Genomic DNA, 16,542 nt, shown 5'->3' with positions numbered 1-16,542 from the left:
AAAATGATTCTTCCTGCTTAGTAGTCCAAACAAACAAAGTGTTCTTCCGAAGTAATTCAGTTAGAGGTTGACTGATAATTCCAAAGTTCTTGACAAACTTACGATAATAGCCTGCCTTTCCTAAGAAACCACACAATTCTTTAGTATAGCTTGGGATTGGCCACTCTCTAACTGCACTGATCTTATCTTCATTAGTGGCAACACCTTGAGCACTAATAACATGACCCAAATACACAAGCCTTTGCTGGGCAAACAAACACTTAGAAGTTTTGACTTTGAGGTGGTGCTTCTGTAGAGTCTCCAGCACTTGTGCCAAGTGAAAAACATGCTCATCCAGGGTGGTGTTGTAAACAAGTATATCATCCATGAACACAAACACAGACCGGCGCAACATAGGAGCCAAAACCTGATTCATTGCACCCTAGAATGTAGGTGGCGCCCCACACAACCCAAATGGCATGACTAAAAACTCATAATGACCACTGTGTGTCTAGAATGCTATCTTGTACTCCTCTCCTGCAGCCATATGGATTTGATGAAAACTAGAGCAAAGATCCAAATGAGTAAACCAAGAAGCCCGAGCCAATTCATCCAGAAACTCGTCAATGATCAAAAGTGGAAACTTGTTCTTGATAGTCATTGCATTGAGATGGCGATAGTCCACACAAAAGCACCAACTGTTGTCCTTCTTTGGAACAAGCAAGACAGGGGACAAAAATGGACTAGAGCTGACCCGAATGATGCCAGTATTCAACATCTCTGCAATCTGTTTCTAGATCTCATCTTTCTGGGTAGGGAAATACCTGTAAGGCCGTATGGTGACCGGTTTGGAGCCAGGCAGGAGGTAGATTCTATGGTCCCAATCCCTATGATGTGGCAATTGTGTTGGCGGCTCAAAGACTGAAGAGAATTGCTACAAGATGAACTGAACTAGAGCAGGAATCACTTCAGCAGACATCAATGGATTCAGAGCAAAAAGTTCCATCATCTCATTGCAAGAAGAAGTGTGAGCAGGGAAATGGAGCAGGGAAACAACACACCTTAGAGAATGAGCAGGAAATTGGAGTTCACCTTGAATAATTACCTCCTGAGAACCATACTGAAATCTCATGGTCTTGAGTTTCCAATTGATATGCATAGGACTGTGCTCCTTGAGCCAGTCCATGCCTAAGATGACATCATAACATCCAAGTGGAAAGACTTTGAGATTAGAGAAGAAGGTGAGGCCCTAAACCTGCCACTCACAGTTTTGCAATTCTGAATCACAATTAACTTGAGCCCCATCAAATCGCCCCTGACAGACTAACAGCTACCCGATCTGTAATGAAGCTGTGAGAACTGCCCGAATCAATAAGAATCAACACATAGTGATGTTGAATAGTGCCCCGAACATGCACTGTACGAGGAGCCTCCGATCCTTGAATATCCTGTTTAGAGAGAGCAAACAAGGCCGTCTCTGTAATAGCAAGAGCTTCCTCAGAGGATACGCTATCAGCTGAAGATAGTTGAAGATGTTCCTAGAGATCCTCCAAGACATGCAATTGGATAGTAGCGGCACATTGATGTTCATGTGACCACTTCTCATGGCATTTGTTGCAGAGACATCTAGCACTACAATACGCCCGTAGAGCGTCCACATTGTCGCTGATGGTGCTTGCATGTGCAGCTTCCACACCACGGCGATCATCAGCCAGATCACCACCCGCCTTCTTGGGGCGACCTGGAGGTGGTGGTAGAGGATGAGCTTGTGGAAATCGAGGAGAAACCCGAGAGAAAACTGCCGAGTCATCCTTGGGACTTAGTTTACGTCGAGTACCCTCCGTTGCTTCTTCCTACAAGCCAGCAAGAGTGATAGCAGTACCAAATCTTTGGGGCGATAGCAGATAGTCAGGGATCTCCAGGATGCGAACGAGTCTGATACCAGGTTGTTAGCACACAAGTAGATGAATGGAAATTGGGTAGAGAAGCATGAGAACCTGGGATAGGAATCAGCAAGCATAGATTGTAGATTCTAATGAGCAAGAACAAGTTTGAGAAGGCAGAGTTCAAAGGAGATGGCTAACAATCTGCATGACGTATTCCTCCTTCTCTCCTCTCTTAAGTAGCAGCTCATACATGGCCTTGGGCCCAACTCATGCCACCCACTCTTTTTGGTCCAGTCCGGCCCATTGAAGTTCTTGTTTGGCCTTCTTGCCCGCTTGGACACCACTGAAGTAGAGGTGGCGATCTTCTTCAGATCCGCCGGCCGCTCACCGCTAACATGCTTGTGGCATGCGACCTAACCTTGGCTAGTTGGCTGGTTGCTATTTGTGCAGCCTTGCAGCGACCAGCCAGCAGCCATGTCAAGCTTCAGTGCCCAGCCAGCCGCCTAGATAAACAGTTCCCTTCACGCCGACGCCGTTACATCTCGGCATCTTGTTTTGTCGTTTGCGTAAATTTTGGTAAATATGGAATTTACTGATATCACAACGAAATAAATTGGTATTAACCGAAACCGTACCGTACACAATGATATAAATTTTGGTAAATTGGTATTTACCGAAGAAAGAGCTCCATATTAATCAAGCTACCATATTTTTCTTTAGAGGTTCTGTGATCAAAATATGAAAACCTGAGGGGGTCAAATAGACTTTTTGTTTGTGTTCTTTGCAGTGAATTGACTTTATAGCTCAGCTCAGCTCAGCTCGATCCACCTCTCTCTCTACCCACCTCTTGCCATCGGTCACCTTTTGCCAAATCTCATGATGAAATCAAATAGAAAATTTCAGCAAGATTCGAGATGGATTACTGATTAACCGAGGATAAGTTTGGGAATACAATTAAGTTGGATCCAGAAGCTACTTTTACTTAGACTAAACTAGGGCAACTTCTTCCACACACACACCATCTCACCTGTTCCCTCTGCCTAAATATCCAAAACAACCACTCAAAAGTTATAGGCAAAAAGTTACAGAGAAGAACAGTAAAGGAAAACGGTATATTCCAGGACGCTTTCCGACCGTCAGATGAGTCGGAACGGTATCTTTTGGAGTGAACCGTTGGATCTTCAGTCTCGCGTCTGTCTTGCTCTTCTCTGCAGCCGTTGCCTTCTTCAGTTCGTCAGGTGCTGATAGCTGCAGTGCCTGACTCCTCTTCCCCGTCCTGCGCCGACGCCTCTCTTGTCGGTCTTCCGTGTGGCCCAAACCCTAACCGGGAAAGCGGCGGGGCGCCGCTAGTCCGGGCCCCTTAGCGCCCTTGTCGGCGCGCAGAGCTTGAAACCGGAAGAGAAGGATGGAGGCGGAGGTCGTGCTAGCCCCGACGCTGCCGTTCAAGAAGGTGCAGACGGCGGACAAGTACCCCAAGGGCCAGTCCCGCGGCCGCCAGTGGAAGCACCTCCGCCACCTCCTCCAGGCCGCCGACGCCTCCTCCATGCCCCCCGACCGCCCCAACTGTAGGCGCCCCCAGCACCCTCCTTAGTGGATACTGCATCTGAATCCTGATAGATGATTATTGCTCAGTTATTGCGCATTGTGGTCATGCTTATCTTTTGCTACTCTCCTTTGTCTTCAGAAATCCTCCATTGTCGATGCTTATGTGGGTCAATTAGGTGAAGATTGTGGGGTTTAGGTCTTACTCTGGCGCTCGTCTTGGTTGTCAGACATATGTGATTGTCTTATTGAAATCTTTTGAGTTCTGAACTGTGTTCGTGTTAGCAAATAGCTGCGATTGGATTGCTTCTTGTTGTCCTGTTGCGATTTAGGCTGTTCTATTAATATGGCTAGTTTTGGACACTCTTGGCACCATTTAGATCTATAAAGCAAAAGAGCTTCCAGACTTGAGAGTCATACATTTTTTGAGTCTGCGAAAGCGTCATGTCTTATTCAGATACCTTATACCAGTCTTTACAAAGTACCTACTTGACTGCTGAAGCATAACACATCAGTTTAATAAATGACATAAACTTTAGGTTCTTACAAACAGTAATAAACTGAATTTTAGGTGTCAGTACTAAATTGTCACTTCAGGATGTTGAAACCATAGAGCGATTCTCACCTCATAGTTTTAAATTTCTAAGCAAGCTCATGACAAGAAAAATCAACAGTGAAGTTGACTAATCAGCAGTATTAGGTCATGACCTTCACTCTCCTCAAGTGAGGAGGGCATATTGTTTGACCAACGAAAGCCTCACTAGTTCCTTCTTCCCGTTCACTATTCCCGTAGCCTGATACGAGTACCAACCCAAGACATGCTTATCGGACTTTATGAACAAATAAATCACTTATGCTTGTATGGTCAAACTGACTAATTGGTAGCTGTGTAGGTCTTGCAGTTGTCTTGGATGAAATAATATGGTTTTGGGGTAAGTGGTTAACACCCTCGTATAGTCACATATGCATCCTCTAATAACAAAAGTTACGGCAATTGAGGAAGTAGCCTTAATTTGTCCCTCTAATAACAAAAGTTTCTCCCTGACATCATTATTTTAGACATGAAGGGAGTTATGTTATATAGTCATATCCAAGTTTAGCTCAGACGTAGTTGCATTCTTTTTAGGCATGAAGCAGTGTCAAAACAAAATACCCAATAAGCATAAGCATTAGCTCTCCCTGAAAAGGAGGTGATCTAAGCCGCACCTTCTAGTACGGCTACCTTGTTACGACTTCACTCCAGTCGCAAGCCTAGCCTTAAGCATCCCCATCCTTAGGATTAAGGGTAATGACTTGAAAGTTGAAACATGGCCGGCTCCTATAGTGTGATGGGCGGTGTGTACAAGGCCCGGGAACGAATTCATCGCCGTATGGCTGACCAGCGATTTGGTTATGTTTGATAAATACCATGGCATTAGAAAAATTAGGATGTTTCTATTCTTGTCATTGTGCCTTTGTTAGATCTCATCATTTACTGACAATTCGATTGGAAGAATATGATATATTGTAGTCCTGTGAGATTGTCAAGCTAGATAATGAGAAAAACGAAGGGTGTGGCATGGCTGAAAATTAACAATGTTCCCCTGTCTACATTTTATGTTAATTACGCTGCATAGATTGAGGCAAACATCTTATGTGGCACTATGCAATTTTATATATGCAGATTTGAATATTCAGTCACCCCCGTCCATTTATCCACCAAAGAGATACTGTGATATAACAGGTTTTGAGGTATGTTTACTTCAATGTTAGTTCCTCCTGTTGGGTTTACATTGCAGAGAAAGTCATTCAAATGGTTAAATTGTAAAAAATAAAGGCTGCTAGATTGGGAAATTAGATCGTACTATGTTTCATTATTACTACCACCTCGTTGCAATGCTAAGTTGTGACTTGATAAGCAATTGGATCCTGAATGTAAGACCTATGTTGTGTATCTAAGACTTCCATGTGCTATTAGTCTGGGGGCTGGTTTATAAGAAGGACCAATAGGTAGCTTATAAGAAGACAGCTAGGGAAACCTGGGACCTCAGTATGCAGGTGCCTTTTGAATAATAGTTGCATTGTTTTGTCTAAGAAGCCTCGAATGTATTGTTTTTGCAAATGCGTATCTTGATTTTATTTTTTTGATACTGTGAAAATGATTATTGTGTTTTGAGAATGTGGCTGTCTTGGTACCCTTTTGAGATTGTACTTATGCTCTCCTGAAACTTCTGGTGAGGAGCAGTTCACATGGGAAAACCTTTTTTTTAAGCCATGAAAAAAATAGGGTACACGGAACTACGGAAGTGCTAGACTAGAAAGGTTAAGTGGTTGGTATAGATATTTTCTGGGTGCAACCTGATCTTACTAGATGAGATTGAAATTTTTCCTTGAAACACTTTGAATGAATTGTTTTCATGCAAAATAATTTTTTTGTAGTATTAGTATGATATCATGATCTAGAAAACATTATTGATAGAATTATGGCCCAATTTGATTTTTTTTATACTTGAAAAAGCATTCGCCACACCATCGACCTAAATTCTGGTGTTGTTGTTGTGATGCCTTGCACCACATTAATAATATAGTCTGATGCCTCATGCTACTGAATCCTATTCTTGGGGTTTTCTGTTCTTAACAGTTTTTCAAAGCACTTTTTTTTTTGCATGATCTCTGATTTAATAAAAAAAATTAGTTTTACTTTGGTTGTGCATGTTCTCTTGGTATATGAATGTCCATTTAATAGCAGATTTGAAACTGAACTAACAAGATAGACATGCTATGTAATATCTGGTAACATAAATCAATATTTTGCAAGTTTATTTTGTATATATGAAAATTAAGTGAAATCTTGTTTACTATTTTGCCTTGGATACGAACTGCATTTTGAAGTTCTAGAACAGGCAGTTGAATTTACTCAGCATCATCTTCTAGTGTTGTTTGATTAATTTAACAGGGATTTTTTGGTCCATTTTACCAGCATTTTTTTTACAAATTTTGTTAGTACCAGCTCGGTATTGGTAGTGACAGTATCATAAACTCCACCTCCCGTGATTTAATAATGACATCCTCTCAAAAATATTAAATAGGACATGAAAGAAAACATAAAATTAAAAGAAGACAATGAAGAGCATGTGCTCTCAAAATAAGTGGCAAATGTACATTTGTGTCGCTGTCTTTCTGATCAAGGCATGATGCACCTTCTGGATTTTATTTGAAATATCTCATTGCAGGCACCATATGTGGATCCGAGGACAAAGCTGCGTTACGCCGATCCAGAGGTGTTCAAGCAGATCAGAATGCTTCCTGATGAGTATGTCCAAAGGTATCTGGCATTGAGAAACGCAGCGGTTATACTGAGATAACAATACCCACCGGGCAAGATATGTGGTGAAGCCAAGTGCAGCGGTTATATTGAGAAACACAGCGGTTATAAAAAAATTATTGTAATGGTGTTGTTCCCCTAACTGTGTTGCACGCTCACATGAATATTCTGGCTGTTACGGTTTTCGCTTCTGAACCCTGATCTTTGAGAGAAATGTTTGCCCCCCTCTTGTATATTCATGGTTGTACCCATGTGGTTAAGACTGTTAGAGACGTTCTGTTTGTATTTTATATACTGACGTTTGAGAACTGATGTTTAAATAAATGTTCTTGTCTGCTGTAGGCGTTTTTTTTAACCCGAACATGGTATTTATGTACTATATGGTACATGCATACTAAATTTGGTTGCATGGTGTAAGATATGGGCAGTTGCCACAGGCCGTGACTGTGTTGTACGCTCATAGTGCAAAAGTTTTGTTGTGCGCACGTAGCACACACGATTGGCATGTCGTACAGAAGTTTCTTGGAGCCGGAGAATTCACAGAAAAGACACGGGGCGAATGCAGACGGCTACAGCACGATAGTCATATTGATGCCTGCAAGTAACGTAGTACCAAGCGTTCATATCAGTCCCATTCCCTCGTCACCATTGCTCGCGGCACCTTCAGAAGCACCGGGACATCTGCAGCTGCCTTGACATCACTCTCCGCATGCAACATCGAAACATTAGGCAGTTGGCATCAGAAATGAAGTTCCTTTGTGGCAAAAAAGAAAAAATCATTCTGCCTTGATAATCTTGAAGAAGTCGGGAAGGTCAAGCCAGCGGGTTGTGCCGATGTGGAAGAGGGGAGAGGAATTAAGTAGAACTTTTTGATAGAGATCCGATGGCTGAGAGAGGCGACTACAAATTTGATAAATTTCAAGCAGTTGAAAGATAGATGGATATATCGTCAAAACAAAATGCCGGTACAAAAGTGACCGGTACTATATCAAAAGGTAGAAAATAATAAATGTTAAAAAGCTCACCATAGTACAAAAGTGAGCATAATTAAGACCGGTCAGAAAAATATTGTCAACATCAGAAATTATATTTTATCCATATCACACGTACGGGTAGTTGAAATCTTTCTTAGTATAAATACAATGCAGTTGAAATCTTTCTTAGTACAAATACAATCAAGCATTTATTTATTATGGCTATACAATGAACGAGTTTTTGCAACACCATTACAATAATTTTTTTAAACAACACGTCATTACAATAATAAACACCATAAGACCAAATATAGACAATACAAGTACATGTTTCAATCATCAGGGTCGATGCTTACAAACAATGCATTATTGTGCTTGATATACTTACCGCTAGCTAGCTACTGGGCATCCATTTATTCAATATCTTCCAGCAGCCCGTTCAGTCCTTGGAGTCCGTTCGATCTTCTTATTAAGGTTTCCATCCTCACCATAGAGCTTGTCCACAATGTCGGATTTACCCACAATCTCAATTTCCAGATCATTAGAGTAGAATAAAATATCCAAATCTACAAGCCTGGGAAGTGATGATTCATGTATTTCAACTTTCTTCAATTCTATAAAGCCAATCGTCAACCTCCTCAAGCTATGAAATCCACCGGGAGAAAATACAAGTTGTTCATCCTTGTATGATCCAACATCCAAAGTGAGGCTAGCAAGGAAGGGCAGCTCAGCTAACTTACTGATGAAGTCCTGTGAAACCATTGTTTTCTCTAGTGATAGAACAATAATTGAAAAGAGTAATTCTTTTTTATGAAATTTATTTGAAAATGTAAGAGAAAACTATATTTTCTCATGCTTTGGGCAGACTCGGGGTTGGAAATTTAAGGCAGTCCGACCAGCGACCGCGCCTCGCTGACAGCAAGCTCCTGCAGCTTCCCCACTAGGGGCCCGATGATCGCCTCTGCCATGCTGGTTCGCTCCCTTCTTTCTTCTCTTTGGTGTGGTTCAGGTCCGGCCCTAATATTTTGGTGGTCCGAGGTAAGACTAAAAATAGAGCTTTATTATTAAATATAAATCGCTCAGATCTAATTTTTTTCAGTTCGTTTTTGAACCGATATACACAATATATATATATATATAGGGCTTTTAGATTTTAGGGACTCGGGGCGGTCGCACCGCTCGACCCCCTCCGGACCGGCCCTTACTGCGGTCGCAACGAACGCAAATCCAGTCACACCACCGGATGCCACATCCCTTTCGATTCGTCGTCGTCATGGAAACGAAGAATTAGAATGCGTGTGCTTCGTGGTCAGTCTCCTTGCGACATAGGAACAGATTCTGCCACTGCATGCATAAAGGTGAAAGCCAACATGCATGCAAACGATCTGCTACAAGGCAAGTATATATGTTCTTAATTTTCAGCTAAAAAAAAGGTATATGTTCTTCGTGTTAGTGAAGCTCATCGTGGACTTCCGATTGCAATGTGGCAGCTGGGATGTTCTTCCGCATTGGAATATCATAGTAAAAGTCAATTTTACTACCTTTAACTATCCGGTTTATCATAGTGAAATGTCGGTTTAAGTGACAAATGGAATGTTTGGGGTAGTCAAATGAAACTTTTTGTGTTCATATATGATTATACTTCTTTTGCTGCGCAATATGCTTCTCAATGTAACCAGTTCCACTTACTTCAACGCATTCCTTATTGACCCCTGTTTTTTTATTTGTCCTTATTAACTTTTCGTGATCTTTGAAATGTAACTTTGACAGCGCCCCCCCCCCCCTCTCACCCCAAGATATGGTGAACTCCATCAAGATTCGAAACAAATGACTAGCGTTAGACCATGCGATCAAGGTTAAACAAATGTATTTATGATCTTCAAAACATTCGCATTTTGGAGTTATTTTTTAATTTGATTGTGAATGCTACGCACAAATCCAAGTAGCTTGAATGATCGTTCTTTCAAAGGAAGTTTAACTGGTGAAAATAGGCAATAAAATTGTTTCTCACATATGATGCGTATCTCATGTTTTGAATCATTGCAAGTTGACAACAACTGCAAACAAAATCATTCTGGTTGATTTGTAAGTCTAAAATCATTGACAGATGTACTGCCTAATTTTTCATAATCTATGTAGCCAACAAATTCTACTACATGATCAATCAGTCAATGAATATTGTATTTCCACGAAACAGAAAGGATCGAAGGGACAAGTAATTTGCATACAATTCAGGGAAATTAATCACCTCCATACAGATGTACTGCTTAACAATCACTGCAATTCCATGTAACATCTATATTGGTTAAAGAAGGAACCACATTCTAAACAAAAAGCACAATTCCAAGAGCCAATGCCATCGTCTTTCTTGTTGTTGGGCCATAGGAAGCCACACCACCTTGCCTTGGAATCCAAAACAGACATCAGCATCATGGCATTGATGCTAAATAACAGGCATCAAGACAATCATAGACAGTTGAATAAAGTAGAAAGCACAATTTTAAATAAGCAGAGGTAGATAAAACATTTACATAACTCATGATGAGAGGCACCCATAACATTCAAAGAAAAAATCCATTATGGACAACTCAGGCTCACCAAATTGAGGTATATGTGCCACGATGTATTTTTAAAACATCCATTTCTAAATGGACAGGTTGGAGTACATGACTTACATATCCAATCTAACAGCTCATCTCGGCAAAAATTGCCATTCACCGATGCCAAAATATGTTGCATACCAGCATCGATTATTTGATGTAGGATAATCAACATCTTCTCCACAATTACACTTATTTACACCTCTCCCTGCTTTTAATCTCTAAGCCAATCTTGCTTAGAATGTATGCATAGTAAAAAAAAAATGCACTGTCAGTGAAATTCTAGTCCCTCTCACCCACATTATCTTGAGAAACTCTGCTCATGCAATTCTAGTTGAAGCCAAACATAATATACATACAGGGATAGTCCACAGATAAATCAAAGTTACTGCTTAATAAATATATAAATCAAGTTTGGAATCACCTCATATGCTATACCAACCAGCAGCTTCTTAGGGCTGCTAAATCAGATATTCAAACCTAGCTTGTGTCCGATGTCAAGCTCAAAGTCAAATGCCAACAGCATACACATCCTAAGCCATACCAGGTTGACATCATCATCTGCAAAATTATCACATCAGATTTAAAGAAATTAAGTTGAGAGCATCCTTTTACCCTTTTGTACTGACTCCAAAATTTTATACATTTATTGGAGTAAGCACTTACCCCCATCTATGCCTTCGGTCTAACCATTCTTTTTTTATATATGTTCGGTCTAACCATTCTTGCCGTGATGCCATGCGGCTTCATAATACAAATCCATGGGCCGTCAAGGCATAAAAAAATATTTGAAATTTATTTGAGACCTCAAGGCATCCTCATGTGTTCATCTGAGCCCTCACACCTGCAACAAAAAATATTTCTAAAAAATTATTTGATAAGGCGCAAATACAAAAAAAGAAGAAGAAGAAATACTGCTAATCATGAGGGATCATGAATCATCTACCTTCTTTCCGACACAAAGCAGCAGCTAGAGATGGCAGTCGGAAGCGGGGGAACGACGACAACAGGAACATATATTGCCAGCATGCCTAGCTTTGGTGTAGATGAAAGCCAAACCTCACCTGAATTGAAGAAGGTTATAAGGCAGATTTTTAACAACAAAATTATTTCTCAAAATTTGTTCATTCACTTGATTTCTCTAAAATATACATGACTAACTTCTTAAAATTGTAAGGGTAAAAACTTCTATCCACAATTATTCAGTCACATGACTAGTTGTTACTTGTTGCTGCCCCACCCCGAAAGCAGCTTCATCAGAAACACAGAAATTTCTAACAAATCACAAATTGAATAACGCATCCTTGACACTTGAACAAGTGGAACACTCATTCTGTTTATGGTACCATTTGCACTCAATCTAAATCAGAACAACACTTGACACTGATGATAATAGAACAGTGATGTGTTAATGTTTTCCAATCACGCAGTTTTCAGGTAAGAACAATGCAAATGAGCAAACACACCTTCAGTTGATTTCATTCAACCACAGAATTTGATCTTCGTAGGCCAATATCAGAACAAGCTCGGGAGCATCCAAACCTGCGTTCTTGCGACATCCACTTCCGGTGCACCTTGGTATTCAATACCGATGAGTTCACTAGTGCCATCAACTAAAGAGTACTCACTCCAACCTGCAGCCCGTGGCAGAGGCTCATATATACGATCCCCTCGAACTCCCGGTGAATCTGGACCGAGCCGCGCATCAAAGCCATCGCTGGACAAATGAATTTCACTGCTAACCCCCATCGACAGCCAGCGCGATCCACTCGCAGCTGACAGCCGCCCTTACCAACCGAAGCCCGAACGGCAGAACCATGAGTGACCCCCGTGAGGTAATTTGGCCTATGAGCTCCTCCGTGTATCCATCCATCCATGATCCGTCGATCTGCTACTCCGTACTCGGCTGCCCACCAACGCCGGTTCCCGAAGGACGGCTGGCCGCAGCCAGGCCAAGGCCGTCGCCCTCGCCCAGAGGAGACCAGAGCCCCAATTGATTGGATTTCCCCCGGCTTCTCCAGCTCTCCCTCTTGGTCTTCAACAGGAAAAGGCAAGGAAAATTGAACCCTTTTAATTCTTTATTAATTTCTTTTTTTCCTATGAAGTAAAGCACGATCATGATTCTAATTCTAATTCTCTCCGTATATGATTATTGTTATTGTTTGCTCAGATTGTAGCCCTGTAGTTGTAGGGTTAGGGTTAAAAATTGGGGTTTTGTTGACATTTGTGATATGATGTAATTATAACTTGCATTATTTGCAAATGATAGGTAAATTATGAAACGGTTCTATAAAAGGAAAGCACATAGCTGAATAGTTCAACCAGTGTAAAGAATTCGTGTCCAGATGATATTAATTGGGAAGAGAAGGTTAAATATGATCGGAGCCTAAGGAAACAAATTGATGCTTATCATCTTAATCAGAGAGAGCGGGTGAGAAGGGAGTATATGGAGAATGGAGCTTGCCAACCTAGCACATTTGATTTTCCATTTTCGTAGAAAGGAGAAACAAGAAGGTTTAACTCGGAATGGTTTGATGAGTTTGAAGTTAGATTGAACACAATGAGTCCAAAGACAAAGCGTGTTGTTTTTATTTTTATTTTTTTAAGATAAGAAAGATGTTGGATATCAAGCATTTGTTGTTGACGGTTGGAATGGTTATCATAAGAAAAAATGGTTGAAATTGCATGTAGGTGGTGTTGATAGCTTATACAATAAAGCAATGAAGAAATGTGATGCTTTGTTACAAAGAAAACATGACATTGATGTTGTGTTCCAAATTCAAAGTGAAGCTAATCAGAAGGCCTATTTCACTCAGCTAAATGGGTCCATTGATGTTGCTAGGATTCTAGTAAGGCAAGGATTGCCTTTTTTGGGGCTATGATGAGTCGAATGAGTCCTACAACAAAGGAAACTTTAGAGAATTCTGTGATTTCTTAGCAGAGCATGATCTGGCTTTAGGCAAGATGATAGGTAAAAATGCATCAACTAATAGTGTCGGAGGATGAACTCCTGTCGCAGGGATCCCGAGAGACCCCTTTTTAAAGATTCGGCCGGGGGGATGATCCTGAACGAGCTTGTCGGGGAAATAAATGGGAACAAAAATAAATGCAGTGGCTGGTGGTGGGAGATGATCGACCTAGTGCAAGAAAGATGGGTGCACCGGGGTTTAGACAGGTTCGGGCCGCACGGAGGCGTAACACCCTACTCCTGTGTGAGTGCTATACCTTTCCTTGAAGGGAATTCTTCAAAGATGTATCTGGTTACAGGGGTGAGCTGCTTACAGAGAGCTTGAGGCTCTCTGTTCTAGCTTGGCTTGAGCTTGTTTGTGATGTTCTTCGCCTTTTGATCTGGGCTTCCTTGCCTTTTTCACCTTGTTTTCCCGTCTGTCTCCTCTCTGTTTCTTGAGTTCTCCATCCTTTCCTTTTATAGGCGCGCCGACCTCGACTTATCCAGAATGGGAAAGAGGGGGCGCAAATACCAAGGCGCCACGGAGAAAGGCGTCATCATTCCGTTTTGGCGAAGTGACATGGGCGGTGGAAAAATGCGGCGTGCATCCGACCACCCGCCACTGTGGATGTCCTCCGGCGCCATTAAGAGGGCCCACCGGGCAGCCACAGAGGTGCCCGGTGCGCCCACCCTGTCTTGTTCTTCTGCCAGGGCAGGGTGGCAGGCGGAGCGCTTCGATTTTGGCAACGTTATCCCGAGGCACCCGGGTGAAAACGGACGGGACCCGTGCATTTAATGGACCCACGCCCCCCTGCCAGAGCATGGCAGGGTCTGACACTAGGGCGTGGGCAACTGAGAATGTCAGGATGTCAGGCCGCGCGTGCCTATTAAATGCGGCATTGGGCCTTTGACTGGCTGACACCCCGACGAGGGGACCCTTCGGGTCGTCGGACGATCTTGCGCGAACCTTCGGGGAACCGAGTCCTCGGGGACTGCCACGTGCAGCCCCGAGCACTCCGGTGAGACCTTCGGGGAACCGAGTCCTCGGGGGCTGCCACGTGCAGCCCCGAGCACTCTCTCCCGAGCACTCCGGGGAGACCTTCGGGGAACCGAGTCCTCGGGGGCTGCCACGTGCAGCCCCGAGCACTCTCTCCCGAGCACTTGGGTGAGACCTTCGGGGAACCGAGTCCTCGGGGGCTGCCACGTGCAGCCCCGAGCACTCTCTCCCGAGCACTTGGGTGAGACCTTCGGGGAACCGAGTCCTCGGGGGCTACCACGTGCAGCCCCGAGCACTCTCTCTCGAGCACTTGGATGAGACCTTCGGGGAACCGAGTCCTCGGGGGCTGCCATGTGCAGCCCCGAGCACTCTCTCCCGAGCACTTCGGTGTTTGGATCATCGGGGGACTACAGTACTCGGGGGTAAGTGAGAACCCTTCCGAGCACTTTCTTCCCGGTACTTGGACTCTGCGGATCATCGGGGAACTGGGGTGCTCGGGAATCTTAGAGGCTACGGCCCCGAGCACCTTCCCCCGGGACTTAGTTTCTTCTTACCCGGCAGGGTGGACCCCGCGGGATGGTGACATGTGGCGGATGGCCGGTCCGGTCTCGGGACTCAGGGACCCCTGGTTCCTAATACACCGACAGTAGCCCCCGGGTCCATTGGTAGGTGACGGGACGGAGACTGCGAATGGGCCCTTCGTCGCGGCCGAGGCCGAGGCTGGTGCAGACGTCATGTGGCAAGCTTTCGAGAGGTGGCCCTTGCGGACCCAGACCTCAAGTACGCCCCAACGGGAAAATGAGTGGACGCGTGTCCACACAACTTCCGAAGGGTATGATGACCATACGGGCGGCACGCGCGGTCGCCGCGCAGATCGAGGAAAATACGCCTGGCAGCCGCTGACATCGCGCGATCGGCGGAAGATTCGCCTGGCAGTTGCGTCGATCGAGGCGACGCTTCGCCGAGCGAACCGTTTGGGCGGCAGTTTTTGAACTTTGAGATATAAAAGGGGGAATGGATCGGTCCGTTCCCCTCTTTACGCTTTCTTGCACTTGTGCTCTTGCCTTCTTTGTGCTCCGAAGCCCTTAGGAAATTCTCAGGCGACCGGAGCATTCTTCCTTCTCTCTCTCTTTCCACCACCAAAATACCTTCCAGCCTTGCCGAGATGACGAGGGTTGGAGGAGGACGCCGGGACAAGGCTTCGGTCAGCATCTTACCGGAGTCTCGTCTGAGGAACGAGGAGGCGGCAGACAAAATCAGGAAGCTGCTGGTGCCGGAGGGGCAAGAAGGTGCTGTGGTGGTGAGGCCGGCGACTCTGACGCCGGCGACGACCGTCCCTGGGCGGATCGTCCTCTTCACTTCTTTTGTGGCGGCGGGGTTGGTGCCGCCGTTCTCCACCTTCTTCTTGCAAGTGTTGGAGACGTACGGCATTCAGCTGGTGCACCTAAGCCCCAACTCTGTGGTGGCGCTGGCGACTTTCGCGCATTTCTGCGAAATGTTCGTGGGGGTGATGCCGTCGGCGACGCTGCTTCGCCATTTCTTCGTCCTTCGGCCGGTGGGGAAGAAGAGGGGGCACTCCACGGCGGACGTCGCGGGGTGCTGCAACCTTCGGCTCCGGGACGGCCTGGGGGATCATTACATTCCCCAGGTGCTGCGCAGCAAGTGGGAGGAGTGGCGACGGGACTGGTTCTTCGTCGACGTCGACCCCCACGAGTGCCTCGAGCTGCCGGAGGCGGCGGCGGAACCTCGGCGATCGATGTGGGAGGCGCTGCCACCAGAAGATGCGAGGCTGAAGCCGGTGCTGGAGCGCATTCTGGAGCTGCGCGAGTCCGGGCTGACCTCCGTCATGGTGGTCGTGGACTTTCTGCGCCGTCGGCTGGCACCCTTGCGAGAGCGGGCCCGGCCGAGCTGGTTCTATACCGGGCCGGAGGACATCACCAGGACCCAGATCGGCGCGAGCTGGGATCTGGGGCAGGCGGAACTGCGGGGGATGACACGGGTGATCACCGGAACGGAGGACATGGGCCGGACGGAGCTCCCGTGGCCGGAGATGGCGCTTTGCGCCAACCCCAACCGGGTGGCCATTATGGCGGGGCTGCCGGAGTTCGACGCCCAGGGACCTGTGGACCGGCCAAGAAGCCGGAGTCCCGAGGCCTCCGAACTCCCCGGGCTGGAGGAGCTACTTGGCGAGGAGGTCGCTGGCAGCTCGGCACGGGCTGGCGAAGGGGTTGCCGCAGGCAGCAGCCGCCGTGCCAGGGAGGAGGGCGCGACTGAAGTTGTCGAAGAGGTGGCGCCGGGAGATCGGGGAAAACG

General features: G+C 45.1%; 1 protein-coding gene and 1 long non-coding RNA gene across 2 annotated transcripts; one reads left to right on the top strand and one right to left on the bottom strand.

Annotated features, from left to right (window-relative positions):
• Positions 1-3,092: 3,092 nt before the first annotated feature.
• LOC133903963 (protein EIN6 ENHANCER) lies at positions 3,093-7,064 on the top strand. The gene is made up of 3 exons (XM_062345460.1): positions 3,093-3,430; positions 5,071-5,138; positions 6,620-7,064. Exons 1-3 carry the CDS (start codon positions 3,271-3,273, stop codon positions 6,749-6,751), a joined length of 360 nt encoding a protein of 119 aa, XP_062201444.1. The 5' UTR covers positions 3,093-3,270; the 3' UTR covers positions 6,752-7,064.
• A 3,968-nt stretch (positions 7,065-11,032) lies between these two features.
• LOC133902928 (uncharacterized) lies at positions 11,033-12,307 on the bottom strand. Its single transcript, XR_009907159.1, has 3 exons — positions 11,752-12,307; positions 11,232-11,349; positions 11,033-11,147 (listed from the first exon to the last, which is right to left on the bottom strand). It is a non-coding gene; the product is annotated as an uncharacterized LOC133902928 (long non-coding RNA).
• Between the last annotated feature and the right edge of the window lie 4,235 nt (positions 12,308-16,542).

This window comes from Phragmites australis, chromosome 21 (genome assembly GCF_958298935.1).
Source record: "Phragmites australis chromosome 21, lpPhrAust1.1, whole genome shotgun sequence".
Lineage (NCBI taxonomy): Eukaryota > Viridiplantae > Streptophyta > Magnoliopsida > Poales > Poaceae > Phragmites > Phragmites australis.
This window is presented reverse-complemented; position numbering and strand designations above follow the sequence as displayed.